The 20434-nt window shown below is 42.9% G+C and overlaps 1 protein-coding gene across 1 annotated transcript in view; it reads right to left on the bottom strand.

Moving 5' to 3' along the window:
* The window catches only part of lrrk1 (leucine-rich repeat kinase 1), a 258601-nt gene that overhangs the window by 136938 nt on the left and 101229 nt on the right, over positions 1 to 20434 (bottom strand). Inside the window, exons 8-11 of the mRNA XM_072564899.1 lie at positions 4879 to 5006; positions 4626 to 4789; positions 2576 to 2713; positions 1117 to 1229 (exon numbers count right to left, since the gene is read on the bottom strand). Of these exons, the coding sequence (XP_072421000.1) occupies positions 1117 to 1229; positions 2576 to 2713; positions 4626 to 4789; positions 4879 to 5006 (543 nt within the window). The remainder of the gene's footprint in view (positions 1 to 1116; positions 1230 to 2575; positions 2714 to 4625; positions 4790 to 4878; positions 5007 to 20434) is intronic.

Genomic DNA, 20434 nt, shown 5'->3' with positions numbered 1-20434 from the left:
TTTGCACTCCTACTCCAAGCTTTCCTGCTGCAGGCAGAGGCCAACATCAAGTTTGAAGCCAGAAGTATTTACTGTTCGGTCAAAGTTTGGAGGGGGGGGGGTATCTTCTTAATAGGACCTCCCCAACATCCTTCCCTTTCCCCAATGGGCAGACCACGAACCTCCACTCATTTTGCCCTGTTTGTCACAACTTGCTCTCCCAACCTACTTACCTTAGTCTAACTCAAATGACCATCTCCATTGGTGACATGGTACAGTCCCAGTATTGACCTCTCCCTATTCCTCCTGCCAAAATGGTCACCTCATTTCCCTGTATTAAATTCACCTGCCACCTGCCTCAATTTGTTTGTTCATCTTTCACCAAATAGGGGCAAAAATCTCAATTCAAGCCATCCCAGAAATAACCAGCTACAGGGCAATCTGGTCCCTGATATTTAAATGGGCAACACGGCGATGAATGGCACTGACTGGATGGCTCTAGAGAGAGCCATGAACTCAATAGACCTCCCATGTGACACAAGGCTCTATGGTGATACTTCACACACTTATCACAAAGATGAGATCACTATGGGTGGGAAGAGAAGATGCAAGCAGCAGTGGCATTGGGCAATCATGGAGAGTAAATGATTAGCCTCAGCAGCAGATTCCTCCCCCATGTTCTGTCCTGTTCCATGTGCAGAAACATGGAAATTAAACACCAAACCTAACAACTGCTGGGCTGAGAAGGCTGAGACTTGGGGACTGGTCACGTTGGGGATAAGTCATTTATGATTGACATAGCTAAATGTTTCCTCTTTTAAAAATTCTGAATTGGGTGCTAGAGAATGTTAAATGATTCTGTGTCCTGTCCCTGACTAGTGACTGCAGCAGTGCTGGGTATCCCAGGTTATCGCAGGATTTCTGCCCAGAATGTCACTGGCAGGCTCTATGATTATCACAACTAAAGTCCAAACTTACTGTGCAGGATCAATGACTTCCATCCCATTGCTCCACGGACACTCAGAGTGCAAGTGCAAAGACACATTCCAGAGAAGAAATCGGGGTGAGTGCATGAGGCTCACACTCCAAATAATGAAAACATTTGTAATTTTAAACATGGTGTTGGACAGTACTTACTTTCCAAGATGATTTCGAGAGAGATCAAGTGATTTCAGGCTAGAGCACTGCCATTGATCCACTGGAGGAAGCGACTGTATCTGATTGCCGGATAATTTCAGAGAGTTCAGGTTCTGCCATCAGTTAAAAAAAGTGGCTTGAAATATCATAGTTGAAGACAGCAGCAAAGGTTAACAGCAACACATTCACCAATTCCAAGCAGCAACACTGGAGCAGAACAGGAATGTCCTTTTTTTTGGGGGGGGGGGGGGGGGGGGGGTGATGGTGGTGGTGGGGTGGGGAGGGGAGGTGGAAAAGAGAGTGGTTGGGTTTTGCTGTTTTTGGGACATTGCGCAGGAGGCAAATTAAAGGAACATGAGTAGTATCCTGACACCACCTACTTTCATTCGAGGTAAGCTCAACAAAATAGTAAATTTAATTCAGGCCTGTAACTGTGATACAAAAAATGTGAAGGAAAAAAGCCCAACAGAGATGTTACAAGTTAAAGGGAATATGGGAAGATTGCGCAGAATTAGAAGGCCATTCAGCCCTTTCAGCTGCTCTGCCATTCAATCAGATCGAAGCTGACCTTAAAACCCATTGGGCACATTTACTTCATTTGGTTTAAGATTGCTACCTAAGGAAAATCTATTCATGTAAGTACAGAAAGCTCCAATTTACCCCCAGCTTTTGGTGTAAGGTTGTTAGGAATTCCATTTTCTATGACCTGTTGTGTGGTCTGGTGTTTCAAAATCTCCCTTTCAAAAAAAATCTTCACTTTACGTAAATTATCCCACAATTTAACCCTTTTGGGTCCAGCTATTCCTGTGGTGAACTGATACTCTGAGATGAATGTATCCTTCTGTGACACACTGCTCAAAGTTGAACTCAGTACACCAGGTAGGGCCTGGTGAAGGTCCTGTATAACTGAAGTGTCACTTACTCAAACTGTAACTTTCTGCTCCCATCTACAGAAGAATGTCGATTATCTGAATTTCGGATTATTCAAACAAGATTGCAAGATCCCAATGCTTGGCTAAACCGTGTTATCCAGCATTTGATTATCCGAGGTTTCTCTGTACATAACCTATTGTGCCTCGAAACTTAACGTTGGAAGCAGACAGTAATATACAACTCTCGCTTCCTTTATCCAAATCAGCACCATTATAGTAAAGTCGCCATTGTGTTACCAGACCACAGGGTTGCTCTCTCATTAGACAGAGATGATGGGTGATAGTTTACACCACAACTTAGGTGAGGGGAGAGGTAGAGAAGGAGAGTTCTTCATAGTAACCTCAACTGGTGCAGAACTGAAGCTATTGGTGTTATTTTGCATCGTAAATGTCCAGCTAACTGAACTGACCAGTACCATCATAGGATTTACAAGGAAGAGATGTGAAGAAACCCAGTGGATGGTTTTCCATGATTTCAACCCATCAACCTTTTACAGAAAACAAATTCCAAAATTGTGCACAAATACCTTAAGTTCAAAGAGGTTTGCTGGTACTTCCTTCAGTAAATTGTCAGAAAAATTTGCTTCTTTAAGACAATTCTTCCAGAAGATACTCAGAGTGTTTGGAAGTGATATCAAGACGTTTCCAGAAACATTACAAAATTCCTAGAAATACAGAAAATAATTTGCATTTTAACAATCACATTATTAGTTTTAGACATTTCCCCTTCTCTTGGGAGTAAAGGAAGAATGTGATTATTATTTGTTGTAATCATCCATTATACTTTTGATGCATTTTTCAGGTCATTGCAGACATTAGTGGTTTAGCAAAGAATTTATACTGATAAAATGAGCATGTTCCCCCGATGGCCCAGGGGGAAGAAATTGTTGCATAGTCTGGCCGTGAGAGACCAAAGAGTTTGAGTGAGGGGTGTGTGGGGTTTTCCACAATGCTCTTAGCCTTTCAGATGCAGCATGTGGCGCAAATGTCTGTAATGGTTTACCAAGTCCCTTAGTTTAGTAATAAGTGTGGGAGATTATCTGTATCTTCTGTGAAGACTGCTATTCCACCTTCTTTTCCTTTTTGCCTATCCTTCCTAAATGTTGAATATCATTTGATATCCAGTTCCCAATCTTGGTAACTATTTAGCCACTTGTCTGTAAATGGTAATTAAATCACACCCATTTATTTCAACTTGTGCCTTCATATCAACTCTATTGCAAATATAACATGCATTCGGCTAAAATGACTTTCATTTTGCCTTTTTAACACTCTTCTCCTTTCTGATCTTATTTGATATTTGCTTTTGCTTTGTCTGTCATTTAACTTTGCTTACTACTCTTCTAATTCCTGTTATCAGTTTCACTTCCCTCCAATTTGAACTTTGTCTCATATTCCAATGTCTCATAATCTAATCAAATCCTCCCAACAACATTCACAAATGTCCCTGCAAGGATATTAGTCCTGGTTCAGCTAACTTGTATCTTCTGCATCTACACCAGAACCAGCCTCAGAAATCTTATGCCCTCTCACCTATACCATTTTTCTAACCATGTGTTCAACCTCTCAATTCCGCAATCATGTGCTCATGAGCATGTGGCTCTGGGAATAATCCTGAGATTACTGCTTGTGAGGCTCTGCTTTTGAATTTCCTTCCTAGTCGTTTAAATCCTGTTTTAAGGACTTCATCCCCCTTCCTACCCAAGTCATTGACATCAATATGGATTATGAACTCTGGCTGTTCATCCTTCCTGAGAGGAATTCCTACTGTTGAAAGTCTACAGTTTACCTGCAGTGGTCAATATAAACATTGGAATTCCAACTGTTCCACATGCCATAAGGTTGGCCTTACTTTTGTCCAAGCCATTTGCTCACCATAAAAGCTTGATACTAAAGTTGAGCACATCAATATTATCAAGTGGTATAATGTTATTCCAATCAAATTATGGGTTGCTATGAATACATATACCTCAATTTACCCTTGAAGACTAAGATGGCTCAAACATACAGCTTAGCTATTCATTGTAGTAACAACACAAATATTAAGATCCACCAATAGGATTTTGCTATTCGGCCAATAATACTGAACATTCAGAGTGCGTAAAGATCTACACTAATAACTAACTTAACATCATTAGTCAGGATTGCAATGTGTCTCAATTACATTTGCCAGGATATTCATATGCAGGAACCAGTCTTCTGCATTAAAACATAACATGCCAATATCATGTGCCTTTTTTGACATAAACGAAAGTATAGAGGACAACAATTCCATAATATATGCTCTGCAGTAATGCCTTGGCTCCGATTAGTCAATCTGCCACCTGATCAGCACACTTTTCTCATGCAGAGTGGTTTATCATTCCCTTTGAAATTTAGTACTCTTCCATCTGTCATGATGCAGGCAAAATGAAAAAGCTTAGACAGCACATTGCATTTTTAGCAACACTCAAGCTCTATATTACCAATACAACTATTAGTTATGGATTTTCTGAACAGAGTAGTTAAAACCTGCGACCATTCCAGACGATCCTCTCAGCCTTACACTCCCTGAGAACTCTGTGCAACTATGCTTACCAAAGGACAGGCCCAGGGTTCCAGAAAGTCCTTGAGTGCATTCTGAGATGCTTTCAAGCTGCTGAGAGACTTGCAGCAGTGCAGGAATGTACAGGGTAAAAGCTGAAGTTTATTGTCAGAAACATCAATCTCCTGGAGTTTTCTCAATCCAATCCAGTTTGTTGCTAGAGGTAAAGGAATCTATTAAAAGCCAATCACACACTGTCAAGAAAAGAAGAATTTGAGATATTTTCTCTGATTAAGATCGCTATACCTTTTTCCTCATCAAATAACATTTCCAGCAAGTTGCTGTAAGCTGAGAGTTTTTCGAGCCTTGGTAGATGTAAGAAGCCAGTGGGAAGGCAGCTCAGTTGGTTCCTTGAAACATCAATTTCCAGAATACTGAAAAAGTATAACATAACCTTGTTAACCGAACTTTTGATGCTGGACTGAAATATCTATTCAGCAAATTTCCTACCCTGTCAAGACCCCACAGAACCCTATATGTTTTAATTAAATCATCTTTCATTCTTAAGGCTTAACCTGCTTAACCAATAGTATATCTTTTTTTTAACTACAAGACTAAAATTGTCCGCAGTACTGCAGGAACAGCCTCACCAACCACCCGTACAATCGTAACAAGAACCTTCCCTCTTTTTAACCTCCAACCGACTAGCAATAAAGGTCAAAATTCTGTTTGTCTCCTTAAATATTTGCTGAACCACATGGTAATGTTTCATGTTTCATGCATGAGACCACCCTCTGCATTGCATTGTTTGGTGTCAATCACCATTTAAATAATAGGAGGTAAAAACAATGACTGCAGATGCTGGAAACCAAATACTGGATTAGTGGTGCTGGAAGAGCACAGCAGTTCAGGCAGCATCCAACGAGCAGCGAAATCGACGTTTCGGGCCCGAAACGTCGATTTCACTGCTCGTTGGATGCTGCCTGAACTGCTGTGCTCTTCCAGCACCACTAATCCACCATTTAAATAATAGTCTAACTTTTGCTTCTTCCTACCAAAGTACATCACTGCATACTTTAAAATTCTATCTGCCAAATTTTTACCTATTCACTTCATCTATCTACATCTCCCCTTGCAAATTCCTTGCGTTCTCATCCCAGTATGCCCTTCTACTTATGTACAACCTGCAAATATATTTATCTCTCCACCCTTCAGGCTCTCTGCCTGTATTCCTGAAGAAGGGCTTTTGCTCGAAACGTCGACTTTACTGCTCCTCGGATGCTGCCTGAACTGCTGTGCTTTTCCAGCACCACTAATCCAAATTCAAATATATTACATTCTGAACCATCCTCTAGGTCATTAATATAGGTAGAAAATAATTGATGCTGTAGAACTCATCCTTGTGGCACTCCACTAGTTGTGCTTTTCCAACCTGAAAAAGACCCATTAATTCTGACTGTGTGTCAATCAACTCTCAATCCATATAGATACATTATCCTTAATACTACAAGCTTTCATTCGTACATCTTTTGTGTGGCACCTTAGCGGAAAATTGCAGTTTTCCAAGTTCTAGACAATTTCAATCAACGCAACTGCCATCTCTGTGGCACTTTATTTATAAACCTTGGATAAAGACCATCAAGTCCTGGTAACTTGTCGGTCTTTAGTCCCACTAGTTTGACAAATACTTACAGTGCTCTACATCATGAGGACTGATGGAAGTTATCTGCCATTTCCCTATTCCATAATTAATGCCCCGGTTGTAACCTCCAAGGTCCCACACTTACTTTAGCTGGTCTCTTTTGTGATACTATAAACTTCATGGATTAAAAGGACCAGCAACTCCTTCTGGAATAAACAGTTTCGGATGAAAGACGCAAGGAGAAACGTTTATGAAGGAATTAAAACAACAGTGAATTAACCATCCCTGGGAAGAAGCAACATAAACAAGTCATTTCCTCAGACATACGAGGTAATACTGCTTGATAACCTGCTGCCTCATGTTATGAAGTGGAGATTGACCCCCACCCCACCCCACCCCCCTGAAAGCTACTAACCGAAACCCAAAAGGAGCACCTCGCCTTGTAATCTGTTAAAAGAACAGTTAAATGAAAGGACTCCTTGATCTCCACTTTATAAGTAACAAGTGACAATTTATTTATTTAACCCTAACAGTGAACAAATTAATAGAATTATCAATAAACTGCACAATTCCCCCCTAACTACTAACTATTTCCCTTCCTGAACTCAATTCAACTGGTATGCTATTCCAATAAAACCCAAATAATAAAAAAAACTAAATTAAAACTAAGACTCTCAAAGTCTACACAGGATGTGTCTTCCGGAATGTTCTGTTGTTTCTCTAGTCATAAACGCCTTTCTTCCACTGATCCTTCTTTCAGGGACGTTTTCTCTGGGAATTCTTCTGTTCTGAACACCTCTCTCTATCAAATTCTGGTGCCAGGAATATTATCTTAAGGTGCTATGTACCTTTGTGAACAGATGGTGCTTTTTAAAAGAGCATGGAGATTTCTGAGAGAGCGAGTTTTTTTTCTTAGATGGCAGTTTGCTCTCCCCTCTGTCCAACTGCCCCCTTCTCTATACCCATGATGTCATAATTTTGTTACAATTAGATTGGTTTGAGGCAATGAAAAGCATCAGATTTAAATTTAATTGGGTTTTGGTATCCAGGGTCTGGTTTAATTGGCTAATATTCAAGCTTAAGCATCATGCAAGCCCAGGTTGCCAATCACACAGCCAAATGATACATATATTTCAAGTTTAGAACTGTCTGTGCATCTATAGTTGCATGCAGGCACATTTTTAAAAAATCTCCAAGCTTTTTAAAAAAACACATCACTGCTCAAAGGACCACACACTCTTCTCCCCTATAATTTTTACAAACAAATTCTAGCTTCCTGCTTTCCACTTCATGAGTACTCAACACAACTTCATGAACTCATGACAAATAGACAACTTAAGTCTGCCTGCGGAAGGCATGTTCTCAAGTAAAGGGGTTAACTGCAGGAAAAACTATTTTAAGCAGCCAGCTAACCTCAAATGTAACAAGGAACAGGGGAACTACTTCTGATAAGATGGCAAGATACAGACTTCAGGTCTCTAGAAGTATAACCAATGTTGGGGATGAAAGGATCTATTGAATCATCAATAATGTCACACTACAAGCTTGAAAACTCTATAAGAATCCAATACCAGATCAATTCGGTCACAGAATTTCTAAGAACAACATTGTGTAAGGTTTCAAACCTGGACACTTCCAGAGACAGACACTGCTTGTTGGAATCCTGGCCAGATTCTGTTATTAAATGGGCATATATTAAACGGGTAATAGCGAAGTTGCGTTGTGAGGCTTAACTTGCTTACTTCAGGTATCTTATTTTGGTTCCGATATGCAGAAAAGTTTAAATCATTGTTTCAGTAGATGATTGAGAGATTTCTTAGTAATTAGCCAGATTAAATGGAATTGATAGGGATTTACCCACAACACTTTCTTTTTATGTATGAATAGAACTTCTCATTGTTTATTTTATATTTCTTGCCAATTAATGTTTGGAAACAATTTTCCTCCTCTTTAGAACATAGAACGTAGAAAAGTACAGTGCAGAACAGGCCCTTGGGCCCACGATGTTGTGCCGAGATTTAATCCTAATGTCAAATATAGTAACTTAACCTATGCACCCCTCAACTCACTGCTCTCCATGTGCATGTCCAGCAGTCGCTGAAATGTCCCCAATGACACTACTTCCACCACCACAGCTGGCAACACATTCCATGCATTCACAACTCTCTGCATGAAGAACCTACCTCTGATGTCTCCTTTATACATTCCACCTAATATCTTCAAACTATGACTACTCCCACCAGTCAATCCTGCCCTGGGGAAAAGTCTCTGGCTATTGACTCTATCTATTCCTCTCATTATTTTGTACACCTCGATCAGGTATCCTCTCTTCCTCCTTCTCTCCAGAGAGAAAAGTCCGAACTTATTCAATCTTTCTTCATAAGGCAAGCCCTCCAGTCCAGGCAGCATCCTGGTAAACCTTCTTTGCACCCTCTCTTTATCTTTCCTATAGTAGGGCGACCAGACCTGGACACAATATTCCAAGTGTGGTCTCACCGGGGACTTGTAGAGCTGCAGCAAAATCTTGTGGTTCTTAAACTCAATCCCCTGTTAATGAAAGCCAAAACACCATATGCTTTCTTAACAACCCTATCCACTTGGGTGGCAACTTTGAGGGATCTATGTACTTGCACACCCAAATCCCTCTGTTCCTCCACTCTGCCAAGAATCCTGTCTCTAATCCTATATTCAGCATTCGAGTTTGACCTTCCAAAATGCATCACTTTGCATTTATCCAGGTTGAACTCTGTCTGCCATTTCTCAGCCCAGTTCTGCATCCTGTCTATGTGGCGCTGCAGCCTGCACTAGCCCTCTATACTATCGACAACACCTCCAACCTTTGTGTCATCTGCAAATTTACTAACCCATCCCTCAACCTCCTCATCCAAATCATTTATAAAAGCTACAAAGAGCATAGGCCCAAGAACAGAGCCCTGCGGGACCCCACTCAACACTGACCTCCAGGCAGAATACTTTCCATCTTCAACCACTCTCTGCCTTCTGTCAGCCAGCCAATTCTGAATCCAGATAGCCAAATCTCCCTGTATCCTATACTTCCTGACTTTATGAAGGAACCTACCATGGGGAACCCTATCAAATGCCTTGTTGAAATCCATACACGCCACATCCACTGCTCGATTGTCATTGACCTGTCTTGACACCTCCTCAAAGAACTCAATAAGATTTATGAGGCATGACCTGCCCCTCACAAAGCCAGGCTGGCTGCCTTTAATGACACTATTCTTTGTCAAACAGTCATAAATCCTATCCCTTGGAATTCTTTCCAAACCTTTGCTGACCACAGACGTAAGACTGACTGGTCTGTAATTTCCAGAGATTTCCCTATTACCTTTCTTGAAAAAAGGAACAACATTCACCTCCTTCCAATCCTCTGGTACGACTCCTGTGCAGATTGAGGAGGCAAATATCTTCGTCGGTGCCTTTCTCCCTTCCCAGAGCAGCCTAGGATAAATCTGGTCTGGCCCTGGGGACTTATCAATCTTAATGTTTTCCAAAATTTCTAGCACATCACCTTCATCAATCTTGATCTGGTCAAGCCTGTATCCCAGCTCCTCTAAGTTTTAATTTACAACAAGTTTCCCTTCCTTGGTGAAAACCAAAGCAAAAAACTCATTTAGGGCTCCCCCTATCTGCTCAGACTCCACGCACAAGTTCCCTCCGCTATCCCTGATTGGCCCTACCTTCTCCCTGATCATTCTCTTATTCCTCACATCTGAGCTTTTGAACATCTGACGCACGTTCTTAAAGTATTCCCAATCTTCAGGCTTATTACTAGTTTTGTATTCCTAAGTTTTTGATTGGATCCTGTCCTTGACAACCGTAGTTAGCTATGGGTGGTTCATTCTTTTCACCTAATCCCACTTTTTGACTGGAATAAATTTTTGCTAAGCATTATTTGCAGCAGCAGTGGGAGTGGTGAAGACAAGGTCCAAGGGGTTGCCAGGAAGATAAATTAATCCTTTAAAACTTACCTCATGAATTGCTACCTCAACACCAGGGACCCAGGTTCAATTCTACCCTTGAACGACCGTCTGTGTGGAGTTTGCACATTCTCCCAGTGTCTGTGTGGGTTTCCTCTGGGTGCTCTGGTTTCCTCCCACAAACCAAATATGTGCAGGTTTGGTGGATTGGCCATGTTAAATTGCCCATAGTGTTCAGGGATGTGTGGGTTAGGTGGATTAGTCAGGGTTAAATATAGGGTAGGGGAATGGGGCTGGGTGGAAATGCTCTTTGGAGGGTTGGCATGGGCTTGTTGGGCCGAAGGGCCTGTTTCCATACTGTAGGGATTCTATGATTCTATGAATAGACGGAGCACATGCTGAGCAGGAGCAGACACAGGATTGCTGAGTCAGTGAGGTAATATATTTGGGTAGTTGCTTTATTGGAAATACTATAAGGTAGTCTTTCCCACCCATTCTCCTCCTCCAACCAAAAAAAAGAGGTCTTGTGCATCAATTCAGTAAGGTTACTAGTTTTTTTTCTATAGTCTCTTTGGGAATTTGGAACAGTGGGAATAGATGTAGAGCAGTTGCATGCTCCTCCAGTATAATATGGGAGATAACGGTCACCACTCTGTCCCCTCTTACTTCATCCATGGGAACTGCACCCAACTCCAGCTCCTCAAAAACAGCGTTTGGGAACTGGAACTGGAGCTGGATGAACTTCGGACATTTGAGAGGTGGAGGGGGGGTAATAGGAGTTACAGGGAGGTAGTCACACCTCAGGTACAAGAAAAAGAGATGGGTTACAGTCAGGGTACAGAAAGGGAACAGACAGACAGTGCAGGGATCCTTGTGGCCAAACCCCTCAATAATAAGCATACCGTTTTGGATACTGTTGAAGGGGACGATCGACCAAGGGAAAGCCATAGTGGCTAAGTCTCTGGCACTGAGCCTGGCTCTGTGGTTCAAAAAGGAAGAGGGGAGAATAGACAAGTGCTATTGGTAGAAGACTCAATAGTTAGAGGAACGGACAGGAGATTCTGTGGTCATGAACGGGACTCTTGGAAGGTATGTGCCTCCCAGGTGCCAGGGTCCAGGATGTCTCTGATCAAGTCTTCAAGATTCTGAAGGGGGAAGGTGAGCAGTCAGAACTCATGGAACACATTGGCACCAATAACATAGTTAGGAAAAGGGATGAGGATCTAAAAAGAGATTTGAGGGAGTTAGGTTGGAATCAGGATGAGCAGAGGAGTAATCTAAGGATTACTACTAGTGCCACGTTCTAGTGAGGTGAGGAACAGGGAGTGAGTGCAGCTAAACATGTGGCTACAGTATTGGTGCAGGAGGGAGGGCTTCAGATATATAGATCATTGGGGTACCTTCTGGAGAAGGTGGGACCTGTACATGAAGGATGGGCTGCACTTAAACTGGAGGGGCACCAATGTCCTGGGTGGGAAATTTGCTGGACCACTTCGGGAGCATTTAAACTCGTTTGGCAGAGGGATGGGAATCAGAGCTACAGATCAGAGGAGAGGGTATTTGTTGAATAGGTAGAAATAAAATGCAGAGAGTCTGACAGGATGGATACACATTTGATAGGGCAAAGGGATGGGTTAAAGTGTGCCTGTTTCAATGCAAGGAGTGTCAGGAATAAGAGTGATGAACTTAGAGCATGAATCAGTACTTGGATGTTGTGGCCATAATGGAAAAAAGGACTTCACAGGGCAGGAATGGTTGCTGGATTTTCCAGGGTTTAGATCTTTGCAAAAGAACAGGGAGGGGATAAAAGAGGAGGGGGAGTAGCATTGTGAGTTAGAGAGTGCATCACAACTGCAAAACGGAGGTTGTTGAGGAGGGTTCGTATACTGAGTCGGTATGGGTAGGAGTCAGTAACAGGAAAGGAACAGTCACTTTATTTGGTGTTCTCTATAAACCCCTCAATAGCAGCAGAGAGATAGAAGAACAGATTGGACAGCAGATCTTGGAAAGGTGCAGCTGTAACAGAGTTGTTATTATGGGTGACTTCAGCTTCCCCAATATTGATTGGAACCTCCTTAGTGTAGATGGTCTGGATGGAGCTAACTTTGTCAGGTGTGTCCAGGAGGGACTCCTGACTCAAATAATCGATAGGCTGATTAGAGGGGGGAGGCCAACTTAGTTGTGGTGCTAGGCAACAAGCCAGGCCAGATGCCAGATCTCTCAGTGGCTGTGACCACAACTGCCTCATCTTTACCATAGCATGGAGAGGGATAGGGACAGACTGTATGAGAAGGTATTTAATTGGGGGAGGGGAAATTGTGCTGCTATTAGACAAGAGCTGTGGAGTAGGAAGTGGGAACAATTGTTCTACAGGAAAGGCACAACATATTTGGGGGCTGTTTAAGGAGCACTTTTTGCGAGTGCTGGATAACTTTGTCCCACTGAGACAGGCAAGGAATGGTAAGGTGAAGGAGCCTTGGATGATGAGAGAAGAGGAGCTTCTCATCAAGAGGAAGAAGGAAACTTACTTAAGGTTGAGGAAGCAAGGCTCTGGCACAGCGTGAGAGAATTACAGGGTAGCTAGGAAAGAACTCAAAAATGTACTGAGGAGAGCTAGGAGGGAGCACGAAAGAAACCATAGCAGGAAGGATTAGGGAATACCCAAAGGCGTTCTACACGTATGTGAGGAATAAGAGAATGATCAGAGAGAGGGTAGGGCCGATCAGGGATGGTGGAGGGAACTTGTGCCTGGAGTCTGAAGATGTAGGGGAGGCCCTAAATGAGCTTTTTTGCTTCAGTATTCATGACAGAGAGGGACCTTGTTGATAGTGAGAACACCATGGACCAGGTTAATAGGATTGAACAGATTGATATTAAGGAAGTGGATATGCCGGAAGTTCTGGGAAGCATCAAGATGATAAATCCTCAGGGCCGGACCAGATACATCCAAGGTTACTACAGGAAGTGAGGAATGAGATTGCTCTGCCTCTGGATCCTCACTTTTCACGGGAGTATTACCAGATGACGGGAGGGAGGTGAATGTTGTTCCTCTGTTCAAGAAAGGGAATAGGGGAATCCCTTGGAATTACAGACCGCTCAGTCTTACATTTGTGGTAAGCAAGGCACTGGAAAGTATTCTGAGACATAGGATTTATAATCATTTGGAAAATCATAGCTGATTAAAGATAGTCAGCATGGTTTGTGAGGGACAGGTCATGCCTCACAAGCCTTATTGTGTTCTTTGAGGATGTGACGAGACAAGTTGACAAAGGTCAAGCAGTGGATGTAGTTTATATGGATTTCAGTAAGGCATTTGATAAGATTCCCCATGGTAGGTCCCATCAGTAAGGTAGGAGGTACGGGATACAGGGAAATTTGGCTATCTGGATACAGAACTGGCTGGCCGAAAAAAGACAATGAGTGGTAGTGGGTGGAAAGTATTCCGCCTGGGGATCGACGATCAGTTGAGTCCTGCAGGGTTCTGTTCTTGGGTGTCTGCTCTTTGTAGTTTTTATAAGTGACTCAGATGAAGAAGAGGAAATGTGGGTTAGTAAGTTTGCCGATGACACAAAGGTCGATGGTGTTGTAGATAGTGTTGAGTGGCTGTTGCAGGCTACAACATGACATTGACAGGATGCAGAGCTGGGCTGAGAAGTGGCAGATGTAGTTCAACCTGGATAAATGCAAAGTGATTCATTTTGGAAGGTCAAATTTAAATGCTGAATACAGGGTTAAAGATAGAATTCTTGGCAGTGTGAAGGAGAACAGTGGGATCTTGGGGTCCACGTACATAGATCCCTCAAAGTTGCCACCCAAGTTGATAGGGTTGTCAAAAGGTGTATGGTGTTTTGGCTTTCAATAACAGGGGGATTGAGCTTAAGAGCCGTGAGGCTTTGCTGCAGCTCTATAAAACCCTGGTTAGACCATACTTGGAATATTGTATCGAGTTCTGGTTGCCTCATTATAGGAAGGATGTAGATGCTTTGGAGAGGATGCAGAAGAGATTTACCAGGATGCTGCCTGGATTGGAGAGCTTGTCTTATGGAGAGGTTGAGTGAGCTAAGGCTTTTCACACTGGAGAGGAGGAGGAAGAGAGATGACTTGATCGAGGTGTGCAAGGTAATGAGATGCATAGATAGAGTAGATAGTCAGAGACTTTTCCACACGGCAGAAATGGCTGTCACGAGGGGTCACAATTTTAAGGTAATTGGAGCAAGGGGAGATGTCAGAAGTAGGTTCTTTATACAGAAAGTGGTGGGTGCGTTCAATGGTACTAGAGTCAGAGACATGAAGGATGTTTAAAGGGGCCATATTGGACCTGGTACTGGGGAACGAGCCAGGACAGGTGGTAGAGGTTGCGGTGGGGGATTCTTTGGAAACAGTGACCACAATTCTGTAAGTTTTAGAATACTCGTAGTTAAAGACGAGAGTGGTCCTGAGGGAAGAGTACTAAACTGGGCCAATTATATCAAAATTAGGCAGGAGCTCAGAAATGTGGATTGGATACAGCTATTTGAAGGGAAGTCCACATTTGATATGTGGGAGGCTTTCAAAGATAGGTTAAAAATAGTGCAGGATAGGCATGTCCCGTTGAAGGCAAAGGATTGGAAGGGCAAGATTCGTGAACCATGGATGACAGGAGAAATTGTACGACTAGCCAAGAGGAAAAGGGAAGCGTACATAAGGTCTAGGTCTAGACAGAACAGGCCCTGGAGGAATATCAGCAGAGTAGGACAAGTCTTAAATGAGGAACCAAGCAGGCTAAAAGGGGTCATGAAATAGCTTTAGCGAGCAGAATTAAGGAGAATCCCAAAGCATTTTATTCTTATATAAGAAGCAAGCGGGTAACAAGGGAAAGGATTGGTCCACTAAAGGATAATGAAGGAAGGCTGTGTGTCGAACCTGAGAGAATGGGTGAGATTCTGAATGATTATTTTGCATCAGTGTTCACTGAGTGAAGGAACATGATGAATCTTTAGGTTAGAGATAGAAGTTTGTTTAGTCTGGATCACGTTGACATAAGTAGGGAAGATGTGTTGATAAGGCTAGAGGTTATTAAGGTGGACAAATCCTCAGGACCGGATGGGATCTATCCCAAGTTGCAGAGGGAGGTGAGAGAGGAAATAGCTGGAGTCCTGACAGATATCTTTGTGGCATCCTTAAATACAGGTGAGGTGCCTGAGGACTAGAAGGTTGCTCATGTTGTCCCCCTGTACAAGGGTAGTAGGGATATTCTGGGTAACTACAGACCAGTGAGCCTGATGTCGGTGGTGGGAAAGTTGCTGGAGAGGGTACTGAGGGATAGGATCTATTTTTATTTAGAAAGGAATGGGCTTATCAGTGATAGACAACGTGGTTTTGTGCAGGGTGATTGTGCCTTACTAACTTAATAGAGTTCTTCGAGGAAGTGACCAAGTTGATAGATGAAGGAAGGTCTGTTGATGTCATATACATGGACTTTAGTAAGGCATTTGGTAAGGTTCCCCATGGTCGACTAATGGAGAATGTGAAGTCACATGGTGTGCAGGGTGTTCTAGCTAGGTGGATAAAGAACTGGTTGAGCAGCAGGAGACAGATAGTAGTAGTTGAAGGGAGTTTCTCGAAATGGAGAAAGGTGACCCAGTGGTATTCCACAGGGGTCAGTGTTGGGGCCACTGTTGTTTGTAATATACATAAAATGATCTGGACTATTGGTATGATCAGCAAGTTTTTCAGATGACACGAAGATTGGTAGAGTAGCAGAAAGTATGAGACTGTCAAAGAATACATGAGGATATAGATAGACTGGAGAGTTGGGCGGAAAAGTGGCAGATGGTTTTCAATCCAAACAATGTGAGGTGATGCATTTAGGCAAGACTAATTCTAGAGTGAATTATACAATAAAGGGAATTGCCTTGGGAAAAGTTAATGGGCAGAGAGATCTGGGAGTGCAGGTCCATTGTACCCTGAAGGTGGTTGCATAGGTGGATAGAGTGGTCAAGAAGGTGTATAATATGCTTGCCTTCATTGGACGGGTATTGAGTATAAGAGCTGGCAAGCCAAGTTAAAATTGTACAGGATGTTGGTTCGGGTGCATTTGGAATACTGTGTACAGTTCTGGTTGCCACTTACCAAAAGGATGTCGACGCTTTGGAGAGGGTGCAGAGAAGGTTTACGAGGATGTTGCCTGGTATGGAAGGTGCTAGCTATGAAGAGAGGTTGAGTAGGCTAGGTTTATTTTCATTAGAAAGAAGGAGATCGAGGGGTAACCTGATCGAGGTTTACAAAATCATGAAGGGTATAGACAGGGTGGATAGAGACAAGTTTTTTCCCAGGGTAAAGGATTCAATAATGAGAGGTCACACTTTCAAGGGGAGAAGTGGAAAGTTTAAGGGGGATACACACGGCAAGTACTTCACACAGAGGGTGTTAGGCGTTTGGAACGCATTGCCAGCAGAGGTGGTAGAGGCAGGCACCGTAGATTCATTTAAGATGTGACTAGACAGATGCATGAGTAGGTGGGGAGCAGAGGGATACAGATGTTTAGGAATTGACCGACAAGTTTAAACAGTAGATTTGGATTGGCTCAAGCTTGGAGGGCCGAAGGGCCTGTCCCTGGGCTGTAAATTTTCTTTGTTTCTCTTTGTTCTATTTAAGTGACTGCTGGACAAGCACATGGACTGCAGTAAATTGTGTAGGTTAGGTTGATGTTAGATTAACATAAATACTTGCATAACATTGTGGACCGAAGGGCCTGTACTGTTTTATGTTCTATTATCAAATATCTGTTCAAATGTCAACCATTGCTTACCCACTGATTTTCCTTAGTCTATTTTCTCAGACTGCTTCAGACAGCTTTCTTCATACATCTGTAATTGTCCTTCTTTGAGTTGTGGACACTGATTTAGAACATAGAACATAGAACAGTACAGCACAGAACAGGCCCTTCAGCCCACGATGTTGTGCCGACCACTGATCCTCATGTATGCACCCTCAAATTTCTGTGACCATATGCATGTCCAGGAGTCTCTTAAATGTCCCCAATGACCCTGCCTCCACAACTGCTGCTGGCAACGCATTCCATGCTCTCACAACTCTCTGTGTAAAGAACCCGCCCTTTATATTTTCCTCCAACCAGCTTAAAAGTATGACCCCTCCTGTTAGTCATTTCTGCCCTGGGAAATAGTCTCTGGCTATCGACTCTATTGAAGGCGGGTATAAACCGCCCCATGTTTACCGTGGAGCAAGGCCCACATCGGGAGAGCCAGCAGTATCCATTTTAAAGCAAACAGTATTCATTCTAAAACAGCAGCTGCCAGCCCGACCACATGATCGGGAGAAGGGGGCCCAAAGACAGATCCGAATACACACCGGACCAGACACTAGTCAGGACTCCAGACAATGGTCATGACTCACAGATCGAAACCCACCTTATAATCTCGTCAAGGTTCCAACTGACACACACCCATAACCTGATCATGCAAAACAGTCCTACACAAAAGGCAAACACCAAACAAACAGGATGAACCTAACAGACACTTTGGAAGTAACAAAAGGGGGTGCTAGCCTCCAGCCCTCACGGAGAGACAAGCAGATAGCACCCGGACCCATTTACGTAAAGATAAACAGCACACCTTTTGTGTGTGCTGCCGACTCTCCGAGGACGGCAGGAAGCTTGACATTCACACATACTCAAGCCGTGATTACCACCATTCACACTCATTCATACCCAATCTCCTACATCCTGACTCATGAAGTATATAACTTGTAACATCGCGCGGGGAACGGGAGAGCGATCGAGATTCGGACCTCGGTTGGTCTCCGCCGGCGTTAAACACTTTAATAAATTACCGATTGTCGAATCGCACTCTGGGCTCGGACTGAGATCATTTCATCTGCCTATCTATGCCTCTCATTATCTTGTATACCTCAATTAGGTCCCACCTTCTCCTCCTTTTCTCCAATGAAAAAAGTCCGAGCTCAGTCAACCTCTCCTCATAAGATAAGCCCTCCAGTCCAGGCAGCATCCTGGTAAACCTCCTCTGAACCCTCTCCAAAGCATTTCTTATAATAGGGTGACCAGAACTGGACACGGTATTCCAAGTGCGGTCTAACCAAAGTTTTATAGAGCTGCAACAAGATCTCACGACTCTTAAACTCAATCCCCTTGTTAATGAAAGCCAAAACACCATATGCTTTCTTAACAACCCTGTCCACTTGGGTGGCATTTTTAAGGGATCTATGTACCTGCACACCAAGATCCCTCTGTTCCTCCACAATGCCAAGAATCCTATCCTTAATCCTGTACTCAGCTTTCAAATTCGACCTTCCAAAATGTATCACCTCACATTTATCCAGATTGAACTCCATCTGCCACCTCTCAGCCCATCTCTGCATCCTGTCAATGTCCCGCTGCAGCCTACAACAACCCTCTATACTGCCAATGACACCTCCAACCTTTGCGTCATCTGCAAACTTGCTAACCCATCCTTCAATCCCCTCATCCAAGTCATTAATAAAAATTACAAACAATAGAGGCCCAAGGACAGAGCCGTGTGGAACACCACTCACCACAGACTTCCAGTCAGAATATTTTCCTTCTACTGCCACTCGCTGTCTTCTGTTGGCCAGCCAATTCTGTATCCAGACAGCTATGTTCCCCGGATCCCATTCCTCCTGACCTTCTGAATGAGCCTACCATGGGGAACTTTATCAAATGCCTTGCTGAAGTCCATATACACCACATCCACAGCTCAACCCTCATCAACCTTTCCAGTCACATCCTCAAAGAACTCGATAAGGTTTGTGAGGCATGACCTGCCCCTCACAAAGCAATGTTGACTGCATTTAATGCTCTTCCAGATGGTTATATATCCTATCCCTCAGAATCCTTTCTAACACCTTGCAGACAACAGATGTGAGACTTACTGGTCTGTAATTGCCGGGGAATTCCCTATTTCCTTTCTTGAAGAGAGGAATTACATTTGCCTCTCTCCAGTCCTCAGGTACGACTCCAGTGGAGAGCGAGGATGAAAACATCTTCGCAAGTGGTGAAGCAATTGCATTTCTCGTTTCCCAAAGCAGCTGAGGACAAATCTGGTCCAGGCCTGGCGACTTGTGAATCTTAATGTTTGACAAAACTGTCAGCACATCAGCTTCCTCTATCTCTATCCATTCCAGCATGCACATCTGCTCTTCAAAGGTTTCATTCACTACAAAGTTCGTTTCTTTCATAAAGACAGAAGCAAAAAACTCATTTTGGGCTTCCCCCACCTCCTCAGACTCCACACACAAATTCCCTATGCTATCCCTGATTGGCCCTACTCTTTCTTTGACCATTCTCTTATTCCTCACATAAGTGTAAAATGCCTTTGTGTTCTCCCTAATCCGTTCTGCCAAGCCTTTCTCGTGCCCCCTCCTGGCTCTCCTCAGACCATTTTTAAGCTCTTTCCTCGCCTGCCTGTAATCCTGAAGAGCTGAGCTTGACCCTTGCTGCCTCCACCTTATGAAAACTACCTTTATCCTTTTGATGAGACTCTCAAATTGAATTTGACATTCTACTGCATTATTATCACTATCTGTTGGAGTAGCCTTAACTATGAGATCTCTTATTAATCCTACCTCATTACTAGATCTAAAATAGCCTATTCCTGGGTAGATACTGCAGCATACTGCTCTAAGAGACGTTTCCTGCTAAATTCATTTTCCATGTCACTCTTGGCATCTGATTTGTCGAGAAAAAACACAGATTAAGCTTACCTATGACAATTGTATAGCCCTTCTTACACAGCTTCTTGATTTATACTTTGTTCTATCGTAATGTTACACTTTGGGGGCCTATAAACAACTCCCAACCGTAACTTCTTTCTCTTGTACCTATATCACTACTCCTCATCACACTCAAACCTCCCTTTGTTAACAATGCTATCACTTTTTTTGCCTATTCTACTGGAATGTCAAATATCCTGAATATTGGTTTCCCAGTCTTGATCACCCTATAACCCTAAAAGCCTGTGTAACAGCTTTTAAGTCATATTCATTTATTTTTATCTTGATACAAATGCTGCATACATTCAGATGAAGAGCCTTAAGCTTTGATTTTATACCATTATTCTCCTCTCTGGTTCGAATATTTTCACTACACTGCACCTCTGTTCTTGTTTCTTTTTGAATTACTAAACTTCTCTTCAATTGAACCCTCTGCCCTCTGATTAGTTTAACCTCTCCTTGCATCTCTGAACAGATCTGTTCAGTGTTCTGTTTCCTCATGACATGTGCCCAGCAGCTGATGAGATGAAGG

The sequence above is a fragment of the Chiloscyllium punctatum genome, chromosome 48 (assembly GCF_047496795.1).
Source record: "Chiloscyllium punctatum isolate Juve2018m chromosome 48, sChiPun1.3, whole genome shotgun sequence".
Taxonomy (NCBI): Eukaryota; Metazoa; Chordata; class Chondrichthyes; order Orectolobiformes; family Hemiscylliidae; genus Chiloscyllium; species Chiloscyllium punctatum.
The sequence above is the reverse complement of the archived record's forward strand: the minus strand, read 5'-3'. Positions and strand labels throughout refer to the sequence as shown.